At 35.4% G+C, this 14348-nt stretch overlaps 1 protein-coding gene across 1 annotated transcript in view; it reads right to left on the bottom strand.

Moving 5' to 3' along the window:
* The window catches only part of LOC145685677 (protein arginine N-methyltransferase 9-like), a 55193-nt gene extending 41070 nt beyond the window's left edge, over nucleotides 1-14123 (bottom strand). The window contains exons 1-3 of the mRNA XM_081758078.1: nucleotides 13969-14123; nucleotides 8454-8636; nucleotides 4622-4748 (exon numbers count right to left, since the gene is read on the bottom strand). Of these exons, the coding sequence (XP_081614204.1) occupies nucleotides 4622-4748; nucleotides 8454-8619 (293 nt within the window). The 5' untranslated portion in view covers nucleotides 8620-8636; nucleotides 13969-14123. The remainder of the gene's footprint in view (nucleotides 1-4621; nucleotides 4749-8453; nucleotides 8637-13968) is intronic.
* Between the last annotated feature and the right edge of the window lie 225 nt (nucleotides 14124-14348).

The following is a 14348-nucleotide window of genomic DNA, read 5'->3' as shown; positions in this document are numbered from 1 at the left end:
AAATTATGATCAAAGTATTCCAAAATGGTATGTTGACACACTCAGGAATATTACGAGAGTAAGACAAAAGCCCACTTTAAATTTCCAAAGTTAGGAAAAAAGCCCACTAAATATTTTATAAATATTAAATGCGCAATTGTATATAGGAAAACAGCGCATACAATAAAAACTAAGTAAATTTAACATTCAAAAAACAATTTATTCAGTATAATTACTACTTTATACGGTATGGTGTAATAGGGTCGACTTGTATAAGCGAAAATGAACCAATAAATAACGCTAGACTACTAATGCGATATACAACAGAATAGTTATACAGAAACCAATCGTCATTACACATACCAATACATCAATACATAGTTGAGCTCCTCCGTGGCTAAGCGGTTAGCGTATGCGCCTTTGGCGTGGGAGACCCGGGTTCGATTCCCGGCGGGAGCTCATGTGGTTCGGATTCCACGTTAATCAGTAGGTCCACGTCTCATATAGCCTCGCTGCTGAACGGGACGTTAAACTCAAAATCAATTCAACTCAATCAATACATAGTAGTACAATACAATACAAGGAACTCCGGTCATGGATTGAAACGTAATTGTCTGAGCAACTTGGGATGTCTCATGAGAGGGCTTGTTATTTGCCACAATTAATAACGTTAATAACAATGTTTAATGATTGATAAATCCATCGAACGAAATAGAAAGGTTTCTTCTCATGCTAAGATATATTAAATAAACAGAAGTTTCGTGATTGGAGTGGCACCACTGCAAGGTTGGCTCATAATTTAAATTAAATTGAAAATAGTCAACGCTATAGATATAAAATTGGGTTGCGCAGAAATAGTTTTCCTTTTGATCGATTGTTTCTTTCTTGCTAAGAAAAGTAAGAAAACTTGAGCAAGAACTGTGAAGAATATGGCATGAAATAATGTTAGAAAGACAAAAGCCATGGTGATTGGAATGAAGTGTCATATATAGAAGTAAAAAGGGAGAAAATGGAACAGGTGACTAGTTTTCGATACCTGGGTAGTATTATTAGTGATGATATGAAGTGTGAATGTGAAATAAAAGCAAGGATAGGAGTGGCGAAAGAACTCTCTAGAAGGGAAAAAAGTCTATTTTGTGGATCCTTGAATAAAGAGCTGAGAAAAACACTCATAAAATGCTTTGTGTAGAATATTGTACTGTATGAAGCAGAAACATGGACATTACGCAAAAGTGGTGAGAAACAGCTGGAAGCTTTTAAAATGTAGCTGTGAATTAGCTAAGTCGAGCGGAAAACGAATGAGAAAGTGTTAGGAATCGTGGGAGAGAAAAGAACAATTTTAGATGCAATTGAAAAGAGGAAGAGAACCTGAGGGACGATGGTAGGAAATAGAGGCGAAGGAGGCTACAATTGATAGACGATATTAAAACAGAAGACGAAGACCGTGGACCCTGGGAGCTTGTTAGTTGCGGCCAATGATAGCAGAATACCTCCCTTTGTTATTCAACCATGTCTTAAATAAATAAATAAATAAAATCAGTTCTTGTGTTTCATTACAGTGGTTAAGAGATATTTAAATATTTAGAGGGAAAAGTGAAATCCAAGACTCGATTTTTGAAAATTTGTTTATTATTTTAAAATAGTCAAGATTTAAATAAACGTTTATTATACTATAGTAAGCGGGAGAAAGTGATTAAAACACACATTGAGTATTAGCACAACACAATAAAAAATACCAACGTGAGTTGGCGACGTTAACTGGCCAAAGGAATACAAAACTGCTAATAACTGCTGTAGGATATATACTGAATAGCTCGAAATCTTCCCTTGTATCCACAGAATAATAATAATAATAATAATAATAATAATAATAATAAAAAAATTCTTACATACTACTTCGATTTTCGCTGATGTGACATCTACGCGCTTCTAAACTTGTAACTAATTTACGTGAAGGTTTGAAACATTTTGAAAGAATCCTTAATTTCCTGTAGATATAGGAACATGCTTTATAAAGAAAGACACAGCCTGACCTCATCATTTTATAGTAAGCTACACCGTTACTTGAAGCGTGAATTGCAACAGTATGCAAAACAACAATAATATATTTCTTGGTGGTCTCATTTCTATTATTCCTATTTTATCTGCATTGAACAAAGATTTAGAGAGAGCAGAGAGCTTTAAGTTCAAGGATTATTAACGAATAAGAAATTAAAATAACTGAGATATATGGTACAAGTAAATTTTCGAGTCACTGAACAACATTGCAAAACCACGCTCAGGAATTGTAACTATCATTCTACTTACAGGTTTCTGTAATTCCTGAATCTTTAAATTTTCAAACTTTCGACTCTCCCTGGAGTCTTGGTCACGGAGGTTAAAAACAGGAAGAAAAAGAAGAGAAACATAAGGAATAAAAGGAACGGACTTACCAAGGGATAGACCTGTGTGGAAAACACTTTGTCAAGTACGTCAGCGATCTGCAGGTGTTCTTGAAGCAGACTAAAATATGGCCGAGTCAGTTTGTATGCCTTTTATGTTTCTCTTGGAAGGTTTGCCAACTCATGTTATTTTTCTTATCATGCCAATACTGCGAAAATTTTGTAATAACCGCCTTCCATTTGTCACTTAGCCATCCCTTGTCTCGGTTTATTTTTTTAAATAAATAAATAAATAAATACATTTTCAAAAACCAGTGTCTCTAATTCATTTCTAGCTCCAAATAAAATTTTTGAATCTTATACCCTGTGTTGGGTTTCTTTTAAATGTTTCGATAAACCTGACACCGGATTTTCCGCTTTCGAATTTCTAATGTGTTCCTTTACTCGGACTTTTAAATTTCTTTTCGTTTTGCCTATATAACTCTCTTGGCAACTGCATTTAATTTCAAAATATCCGATTTCTCATTGGGATCTGTATAACTCTTAAATTGGGTGATGTTCTTTTCTCAAAGTTTCAGGTGGTTTTAAATTGAATTTACACACAATACGGTTTTTACGTACAGCTTTAAAACCACCTGAAATTTTGAGAAAAGAACATAACCCAATTTAAGAGTTATACAGATCCCAATGAGAAATCGGATATTTTGAAATTAAATGCAGTTGCCAAGAGAGTTCTATAGGCAAAACGAAAAGAAATTTAAAAGTCCGAGTAAAGGAACACATTAGAAATTCGAAAGCGGAAAATCCGGTGTCAGGTTTATCGAAACATTTAAAAGAAACCCAACACAGGGTATAAGATTCAAAAATTTTATTTGGAGCTAGAAATGAAGCAGAGAGACTGGTTTTTGAAAATTTATTTATTTACTTAAACAAACAAACAAACAAACAAAAAAAAAAAAAAAAAACCTAGACAAGGGATGGCTAAGTGACGAATGGGAGGCGGTTATTACAAAATTTTCGCAATATTGGCATAATAATAAAAATAACATGAGTTGGCTACCTTCCAACAGTAACATAAAAGGCATACAAACTGACTCGGCCATATTTTAGTCTGCTTCAAGAACACCTGGAGATCGCTGACGTACTTGACAAAAGTTTTCCACACAGGTCTATCCCTTGGTAAGTCCGTTCCTTTTATTCCTGGATGTTTCTGTTCTTTTTCTTCCTGTTTTTAACCTCCGTGACCAAGACTCCAGGGAGAGTCAAAAGTTTGGAAATTTAAAGATTTAGGAATTACAGAAACCCAGGAGTCCTGCAATAAAAGTTTGAGAAAAAATGGAAAGTTCTAGTGACGTCACTAGTGCTGAATACATGAAATATCAAACGAAAATACACGAACAATTTTATTTAACATTCTCACAACAACTGCGACAAAATACCACTAACTCTAACACAATAATGAAACAGAAGCGATATAACATTCTAAGAACTTTGGTCTTACTTTGGTAAGAATAAATGTTACTGTTTACTATTGATTTTGTACCACTAGAAAGACTAGAAAAATTTTCTTTTGACCTAGGCCCAATTTGATATATAGCCCTACATAATTTAACCTAAAATTATAGTAAGAGTACGATTGGAATAGTAACGTTGTATGATTTCTAAATTTTATCCCTCGCGTCACATGAATCCGACTCAATACCTGAATAACAGCCTTTCTTTCTCACCGGTATGCTAACCTAATTCATCAGCCGAGAATCCTTCAAATCTTGTTTTGATCATTAGCTGCACAATTTATAGTTAATCTGGATGCAACGAAATTTTGCTATCTCTAAAACAAAAAACAAAGACAAACAGTCACACACACATCATAGAAAAAACGATACAATATGCAATGCTCGTGATTCAACGGAATTAAATGTATTTGAGATTGAAGTTAAATAAGAGAGTTTAATCTTCGAAGAACATAGAAATCAAAAGTACTGAAAGGTAAAAACTGGGAATAGCTAGCCCCAGTCACCATTACAACGTGGCATAAGCATGGATTTTTCGAGCACCGATTGTTAGTGTTCCTGCAATCGTGTAACCGGATTTCGATTTTAGATAGGAGAGAATTTCAAGTATGAAGCAATTAGAGAACTCAAATAAAAACAGCCTTTTGGGTGCTATAACGCCAGGGAGATGATTTTTTTAATTCGATTAGTACAGTCCCTAGAAAAAGATATACCTATGTATGTAAATATTTGTAACTGCTTACTCACCTAAAAAGATGAGCACCTAAATTGTTAAGCACATCCTCGTTCTCTGGGAAAACATCCAACGCTTGTTCGTAACAGTGGAAAAGATCTTTGTACCGTTTCTGAGTTTCTAATTGTTCACCCCAAGTACCTAAAACAATGAAACATCACAATTAAGTGTTATGAATTATACACTTACGATACAACGGAAGTTCATGTACATTTTTTTTTTTTTTTTTTAAACGATTTCATCAAGTCCTTTTACATTTCCTACTGAGATCTGGAAGTCCAGACTACATGCGTTAATCATGGCGTATCAAAAAGAAAAAACTGTTAGTAGGAACCCAGAAAAAAAGAATAGAGTAATAATAATAATAATAAAAAAGAATTACAATAAGAAACTGAGAATTTCTCTTTAACAATCACGTAAGCAAGAGAAATCTAATTGTGAGGTGGAGTAATGTATCTCATTTGAAAAAAGGATTTCTCAATGTGACTCATGACTTGTTACACATTTTTCATCTAAGACTCATCACTGACAAAAGACTGCTAATTACCTACCTGTATTAAGTGCCAATGGAGATGGATCGGATTTATTGGTACAATTTTAAACTAACTTTATTGATTATCTCACTTAATAGATGTTTCTACTGATTTTTTTATTGCACTAAAAATACTTCAGAGCTAGCTGATTACGGAGAACCTTCCTTTCGCTCATGCGATGATCCTAATCAAAATTTGAGACTGAATTCCTGTACTTATGCGCTTAAAACAATGACCGCCATGTTTGTACGTCGTACGTCGGTTCAAGGCAAACTGTAGGAAACGTTAGTAGGGAAACGGGTTGAGTTGAGTTGATTTTGAGTTTAACGTCCCGTTCAGCAGCGAGGCTATATGAGACGTGGACCTACTGATTAACGTGGAATCCGAAACACATAAGCTCCCGCCGGGAATCGATCCCGGGCCTCCCATGCCAAAGGCGCGTACGCTAACCGCTTAGCCACAGAGGAGCTCAGTAGGGAAACAGCTTTGCGGTAGATACAATGCATGTTTTTCAAATGTGTACGACGTTGCTAATGAAACAAAGAATAAGAAAAGTAACAGATTTGATCATATGCTTAATGAACAAAAGAAAATACATGAAAAGCAACATAACAAGCGCGTTCGTAAAAACAGAGACAGTGTAAAACGTTTCAATGATGTTAGTTTCTTGGACAAACGTAACAGACTTTCAGAGGCCAAAATGAGAGTACACATTCTTTAAATAGAGGAAATTACGTACAATTGCTAACTGTAATTAACAAATATGATCCATTAGTACACAGCCAATTACGTTTAGTGGATTATCTAATATAATTCAGAATTATCTAATAGAATGTGTTGCGTGCATATATGATATATGAAATCTGTAAAACTAGTTTTGCTTCGATAATCTTGGGTGAAGTTACCGACGTAAATAATTTTTCTTAGCTCTCTTGTGTATTTCGTTGCGCAGGATCGGATGGCACAGCTGAGGAAAGATTTATACGTTTCGTTCATGTTTCTAAAAGTTGTCAGATAAAACCCTTCACAACATTGTCTGTCGGGTAGTTGATCAGTACAACTGTGCTCAAAATTATAATGATGCGTCGATTTCTTCGAGTCATTTGAATTTTCAGGCGAAAGTTAGAACATGGTGACAGTTTCGCAAGTAGTGCACAAAGAGGAGCCATGCACTAGATATTGAAATTAGGGGGAGGCTTCACAAAGTGTCTGCTACGCCTGGAACTATAATTCTCGTTTAGTCAGTAGTGTATCAGAATATCGCAAGAACATTATTTGAAAAAATGGCAGATTCAAATAAAAAGTGGGATTATGAAGCATTAATTGCTGCATCGATTTTACTAAATGACTTTGTGTTCAATTTTATATTAAAGACATTTTCTTTGACTAATGAGATATCTTCCATCTTGCAAAACAAATCCTATGACATTGATTACTGTATTAGAAAAATAAAAGGACTGAAAGCTCAACTTAAAGAAAATCGTGAAGAATTTGCAGAATATTAGAAAAAGATAGTATAGGGAACCAAATACTTTTTGAGCCAGACAGAAAGTGGTTAATATTGCATGAGATCTCGATATCAAGATATCTCATAAATAATCTTTTGTCAAATTATTTGACACAGTCGTTGAAAACGTTATCAATCGATTAGATTCTCTACGGTGCACAGAACTCATCAATTCAGTTAACTGAGATGAAAACAAAAAAATGTTCCCTGAAATACTTCTGGAATCTCTTAAAACAGTTTTATCCTAATGTATCTGACTTCCTTGCTCTTCACCTGCAGCTTATGACGACATACCTTTCTGGTGACTTAAGGAAATGAACTACTTCCTAATCAAATCATCTGCAGTAATCATACGGAGAGGTACTGAAACTGTGCGCTTACTTCATCCACTTCCGCTACAAATATTAGTGAAAAGAAGTTTTTTCGCGTGAAGGCGAATAAAAATCTATGCTCGCACTTAACAAGGAAGGCCAAGACAGACTTAAAAGTTTAGCATTAATCTTTATTAAAAAGGATTTACTGTTGCAGAAGCACAAAGAACCAAACTTCTATGACCATGTCATTAATGATTTTGGCAAGAAAGACTCACTTGCAGTAGTTCTAGTTTAAGGCAACTTTTTAAAATGTACTATTATTAATTTAATACAGTAGTAGTAATAATAGTGTACTAGTAGTAGAGTAATATTAAGAGCAGTGTAACAACAGTAGTCAGCGTCGTAGATATTATTTGTTTTCATTCAAATGTTAAATATTTTTACAGTTTACAGAAAATAGACTAAGAAGCTTCATACGATTGTTTACCCAAAAGTGAAATTTCACCACCCGCCACTGCTCTGTATGAATTACAATTACAATTATTCAGTGGCGATCAGAGGAAACATCAAAACAGGGATTAAGAAAAAAAAGACGCTGCTGTATCGAACTTTTCGAAGCACCTTTATTCATTAGAGCAAAAATTGAAAGAGAGGAAGATTTTCTATAGATCTATGTTCTTCACTGAAAGAAACTTATTTGAGTCATTCTTCATCGGAGGTTTAAATCTGTACAATAGGAGCTGGGGTAGGCAACGCTATTAGTATTAAATAATAACTCGTTTTAAAAGGAGTAACAAATTATTTACACACAATTTAAACAAAATAAAGTCTATTCGCTACTTTAAAAACAAGTACACCTCACAAGACCAAATAAAATGTTAAGATCTGGTTACTAACCAAAAACTTAATAAACCACCGAGAGACATGCTAAAAAGAAACAAAAGAAACACGATTATGGCTAACTGAGGAGACAGCAGCAGATTTTCAGACTTTCGCAGCGGTCAATGCTGGGAGACCAATAAGGCATAGTTTGAAATGGAACAACACTACGAAAATACATACTTGTTTGTGGTTATTGGTTGATAGGAATGAAGTGAGTGCTAAGTCGAAAAAGCATGCAATCTTATAAGTTTATAATCACAAACAGAATTTTAGGTTTTTTTCAATGGCGAACACAAGTCTACAAAATTAATCAACATTACATGTGTCCTTGAAAAGAAGAGTTACTTGAACATAAAGGATTTACATTGACAAGTTTAAACCTGATCAGTTACCAATTGAGCAAAAGAAGGAAGTGCAAAATGAAATTCTGAGAAGTGAGGAAACTTTGTTGTAAATTTTTCGGAGCTACTGACGAACAGTTCAGTGAAAATTAAAGTGCATTTTGAAACAGTCATTTGTTACATTTTTACTAATTATACAAATACGATGCGCATCAAACCCTTAAATGAGTATACAAAACTATTTCGTTTGATATGTATGATATACTTACAAAGGGTTGATGAAAACGAGCATTTTAGATCAGACTTCCATTCAGGGCACAACTTCAATGCTACTAACTGATGGGCAAACGCTCGGCCAGGGTTGCCTTGCTCAATATAAAGATTGGCTTTTTCTCTAGATCTCACGGCAACCAACGCCTTCGCCTCCGACTCCATACTCTGGCACCCAACACCTGTAAGGTAATAGAAATGCATTAGATTACAGTAAAACTTCTGCCGAATATTGAACTGAAATCCATAATAGGCAATATCTTATTGCGAGTACACTGTAAAGAGTACTGTCTAGCATGGTATTACTGTCACTTCTGAGACATGAAAATTGATAATAAATTAACTTATTTTGTAAATAAATTCATCAAATCATTATTTTGTTTATATATACACAACCACTCTGAATAGACAACAGTAATTCTCCACAGAAGAATTACATGATGCCAATATGCTATTTCAGGTGAGAGGGAAATTTAGTAAGTTCTAAAACTGACCTACAGATGGCAGTCTATTCAGAGTCCAAATCGTTATTATTATGACCCATCTTTCGTTATGGCAATTCTGCATTATTGTGTGGATCAGTAAAAATGAAATGAAATCTTTGAGTTTTACGTCCCTTGGTTATGCCGGTTAGGCTAAAGGAGACGGTGATGATGAGTAATGAATGAAATGGTGGAATGAAGAAAGTGGGAAGAAACGGGAGAACCCCGAGAAAACCCACGCACACGGTGTTTGTCCACCACAAAGTTCACTTGGCGGGGGCTGGGATCGAACCCGGGACCCCAAGCACCAGAGGTGAACGCTCTACCACTGAGCCACCGCGGCCCCTGTGTGTGTGGATCAGTAATCAACAGCTAAAGTTGTAAGCAACTGTCAGTGTAATTGTGGTGCATATTTATTTATTTTTCCTTAAGAAAAATATTAAACATCAAGAAGTCAGTAAATATTTGCTAAAGAAGGGTTGACGAAGATCAGAAATAGATAATATGGAAATCCTCTGGAGGACTCGGATCCATCATTTTCGATTGCTGCCAGGAGACACGTGGTCCTCAAACCCTGGATCTTCTGTTCTTTTCATTCACGCTATAGGGCGATAACGTCCTTCAAAGTTTGCGAAGCCACGTGTTTTTGGGTAGCGCAGAAATATTTCTGATTTTGCATCGCAAAAGTGAAAGGAAAAGAAAGTTGATCGGTGTTGTTTGTATGCACTTTAGGACTATAGCTCATGCACATATATTAAGAAGTGAACATTTTCACCCTTCATCTTCCTATTCCCTTCTTTACATTCAGAAAATTTTATATCATTTGGTTCTGAGTCAAACAAAGGAAGTGAGTGTTATTTTAGTCGCTCCGACAGCATTTCATTTGTATTGTCAAACGGGATTTGGAAATATTTTTTCCTTTCTAACTATTCTAGATATTGTAACAAAACTTGACATACCCATTACATATAGGCCACAGTATTTTTCAAGGTAATTATATTGGGATACCTGTAGCCGAAACCGCTCCAAGGGAGTGACAAATAAATAATAAATAATGGAGGGAAATTCGTACGTTACTCGTATATTATGAACACATGTCCATAGTACTACTTGAGAGCTTGTTTTATTCTGAAGAGAATGATACTCGATAAAATTGTATTGGAGTAGTACCTACTTAACTGAAAGTCAACATTTTTCTTAAAAAAGATTAACTGGATTTAGAAAAAATATCATATCTACCTTTTGGGAAGAACTTTTTTTTTTTTATTTTTTTTTTTTAATCGGAACCGGCAGTGAAGAGTGAATAGGAATAGCTCCCACTACTGCGCCCTAGTCATTGGCGCTACTCGCTTGATTCAACTCCTCCTCCTTGGAGGGTAGCGATACCTGTCCTAAGTAAAAATGAGCAGCAGACATGGGAGTAATACTTTTTATAGCACACACATTTGAAAGTAGTTCGTGGAACAAAGTTGCAACGAACATTTTATTTCCGCAGACGCTTCTACCAAACAAAAGAATTCCTAAATAGCAGTGTCATGAACTTCAATGCATAATACATTTGTAGTTGAAAACTCAGCGCTAATAGGCATATTTCTAAACAAGACAGAGTTATTGTTAATTTTTCTCTGTATGTGTTTGTGTTCTTCTAAGTTAATCCGTTGAGGCAATCCAGCACAAACCTTAATTGTAGTGAGGATATCAAGTTGACTCGGTTGAGGAGCAGCCATGTTAATGATGAGAAATATTTTGGACGGCATAGCTCCCCGGCCCTGCACTGGTTTTGGCTTTATCTTAGAAAGGAACTTCATTTCTGCACAATACAATTTTTGCACAAAGTTTGGTTTGATTCGGTGAAGAAGTGCAGCCGATAATATAAGTTAAATATACAATATTTAGGTGGATTAAGTAGACGTAGAAACAACCCTACCCCACCGCCGATTTGGACTATCTTCAAATGGAACCAAATTTTTAACCCATACTAATCCTCTGAAAATTTGGTTTCATTCTGTTAAGAAATGAAGTCAAAAGAGAAAATTAAATATTAACATGGAATGTTGGAGGGACATTGTTCCCAAGCCCTACATTAATTTGACTCATGAAACAGGGCGTTTTTCTGCCTCATAAGAGTATCATGCAGTTTGGTTTCAGTCTGTTAAGAAATGCACATCGAGCTGCTATCGCGAGACAAAAAGCGTTATATATATAAAGTAAAACCCGCCACAATTTTTTCGAGGCAGTGTCAAACACCAATATCGAATATAGACAATATCGATATCGAAATCGACAACATTAAGTATCGATTAGTGGTGGACACAAAAACCGGTTGTTTTAAACCGAAACCGGTTATCGGTTTTCTCCAAAACCGGTTCGGTTTTATTCAAAAACCGGTTCCGTTTTTTTTTCAAAATTCGTTCTATTTCTGACCAGAATAGTGTTTCGTTGTTCTCCGGAAACCGAATCAGTTTCCACAGAAATAGTTTTACGTTTTTTCCAAAACTTTTCACAGAAACCAGTTTCGGTGAAAAACCGAACCGGTTTTTGGAAAGAACCGAAACCGGTTTCGGTGAAAAAACAGAACCGGTTTTTCCCATCCGTAGTATCGATATCGAATATCGACATAAGCTGATATCGATATATTGCACAGCCCTAGCAGAGATGAAATTTAAAGGGGAGCACCATAAGTAACTGTCGAAAAATTACTGTGCGAAAAACACAAAGTGCTAGGTGGCCATTAAAACTGCACAAATGCTACCTAACCAAGTCTAAGAAGGGCGAAACTTGTGGTTTCTCGCGGGGGTATGTTCGAAGGGACCGGCGTGACTTCGATGGAGATTATGCGCGTAAACAAAAGTTGTGGCAACATGTGGATTTCCGCGGTGATACGACTTTCTACAACACTTGTAATGGGTCAATCTTTAGTTGAGGATGGCCAGTCTCTTCTTTGTGATACAATTTCAAACATTTCTGTTAATATTAATTTACGTTTGGTATTTTGGCTTAAGCCTAGAGTTACCCCTCCTGTTTCAAACCTACAAAAAAGCAACTAAAACATTAAACATTGTTAGGTTAGGTTAATTTAGGATAGGTTTGGTTAGTTTAAGTTAGGTTACCTGCTAAGATTTTAGTTAGACTAGAACAGCGACTAACGCAGTTCTCATAAAAAATTAATAGATTCACTTCATTATTGTTATTTAATTCTATAAAACTCAATGTGTAATTTCTGTTCACATTAGGTTAGTTTGGATTAGTTTAGGTTAGGTTAGGCTGGTTTATGTTAGATTGTATTAGTGTAAGGATTCAGCATAATTTTCCAAAAAATGGGAGAATTTCGCTTATTTTCTGCTTATATAACGTTAGTTTAGGTTAGTTCAGGGCATTACTCGAGCAGACGGCTCTATCAAATTTTCACACATTTATTGCATTTTCCGGTTTCTACCTGCAGAGCGTGCACTAAATGAGGAGCTAATCCATAAACCACAAACCAACCTGCTAGGTGTCCACTAAAAGCTCGAATGCTATCTAACCGAGTCAAGCAGGAACACAGCAGGGGGCTCGAGCGGAGCGAGGGTTGTGCATTCGTACGGAGCAGGCGCGTCAGCGACGGGGGCATACGCATAAACAAGGATAGTGGAAAAATACATAAAATATCCGCAATAATTTTCACCTTCAAAAACACTTAAATAATCGTAGTAACTCTTACTTTCAAAATGACTTCACTGGTTTCCCGGATACAAATGGCCCGCTGCGAGAAATTCGTCTGTCTTGAATTTTTACTTCTTTTCCGCACTTCGCATAGTTGATTTTACGTTTCAACATACCATGACGCTGCAAAAACTTTATAATATGACGCTCTTTACTACACAATTCTTTGTAATAAAATCGTACGTTTGTATTATATCAATCGCAAATGTCTATTGCTAACACGACCAGAACATTCCCGCCGTTTATTTCCACCTTTTGGCATTCTTGTATTCTTTCGCCTTCCGCTTCAGTAAATAGTTACACCTAGAATACGTTCACTCCCATTCAAAATGTATTTCAATATGATATCTAATGACAAAAATTACTTACATTCACACTATACTTCTTTTATGAAAAGTGTTTGACATCGTATTTTACCTATAAATTTTGATTTTGGTAGAGCCGTCTGCTGGAGTGAACCCTAGTTCAGGTTAGCTTAGGTTAGTTTGGGTTACGTTATGTTAGGTCTAAGTATTTGTATCATTCATTTCTCCTGTGAAATTTGTGGGTTTTACGGTTTTTTTTTGTCGCCTTCTGCTAAACATAACCCCACACTCAATTATTTTAATTATTGTAAAGCACTTGTAATGATTTTATATTAGTAAATAAAATACAACTACCCGGTATATTACTATTTAATTCTGCCACCTGCAGAAATTTGTTCCTTATTAATATGTCTTAGCATGCTGAGTAATTTAACCTGTAAATTCTGTAGGTAATAGTATACATGAGAACCCCCTGATCTGCATTTCTTCTGTGTTTATTACCACTTCTACATGAAATACCATAAATTTTCTACCTAGTGCAATAGTAAGAAGTATCCATGTGCACAAGACATGCGATATGCGTTAAATTCCCCCCCCCCACATAATCATAGATAAAGTACAAAGGCACTACACATACAGATATAAAGTCAGGTACGTTCATTTTTATTTTCATATCAAGCGATAAGTAAATAAAAACCGCTTTGTTACCCCCTTTGTAAGTTCGTACATACTCAGTGAATAATCCCTAAAAGTATGAGCGTCCTGCTCCTTCGGGAACTGATGCAGCTTCATGTATACTATATCTATTCTGTAAAATGTGGCGTGCTTGAACTTGGCCAGCACCCTTGGGAGAACAAATTTCCTAATTTGTGCCAGCTTATTCTTAATCGGTACACAAAACTTGAATTTATTTTTCTTGTTGAGCTGTAATATTTTTATGCCAATTTGCAGAACTATATATATTTGAATTCGAAATTAATAAAAACTGAACTATATTTAGATTTAAAATATTTTTACAAACTTACCTTAATCATCAGATTAATTTTATGTAGGACGTTCTTACTTCAATTTTTAAACGTATAAATCACTTGCACGTATTCTGTGTTCACTCACAGAAACACAGATTATAGTACTATCATCTCTTTCGGTTCTTCTTCTTCTTCGCCAAGGCTAGAAATATCCTTGCGCAGTTCTAGTACAGTATATTGAGCGTATAATAAATTAATGCGTTTTACATAGTATAATGAGAGGTGAACCATCTCCCACATTGTGTTAGGAATGCACAGCGAAAATTACTCTTCTGGCAATTATAATCGGTAACTTCAAAAGACAAAGAAGAGTGAACGAGATAAATCACGGTTATAAGGTGCGAAATAAAAGTAGATTGTTGTAGATACAGGTAGTA

This window comes from Thermobia domestica, chromosome 5, assembly GCF_964235325.1.
Source record: "Thermobia domestica chromosome 5, izTheDome1.hap1.1, whole genome shotgun sequence".
Lineage (NCBI taxonomy): Eukaryota > Metazoa > Arthropoda > Insecta > Zygentoma > Lepismatidae > Thermobia > Thermobia domestica.
This window is presented reverse-complemented; position numbering and strand designations above follow the sequence as displayed.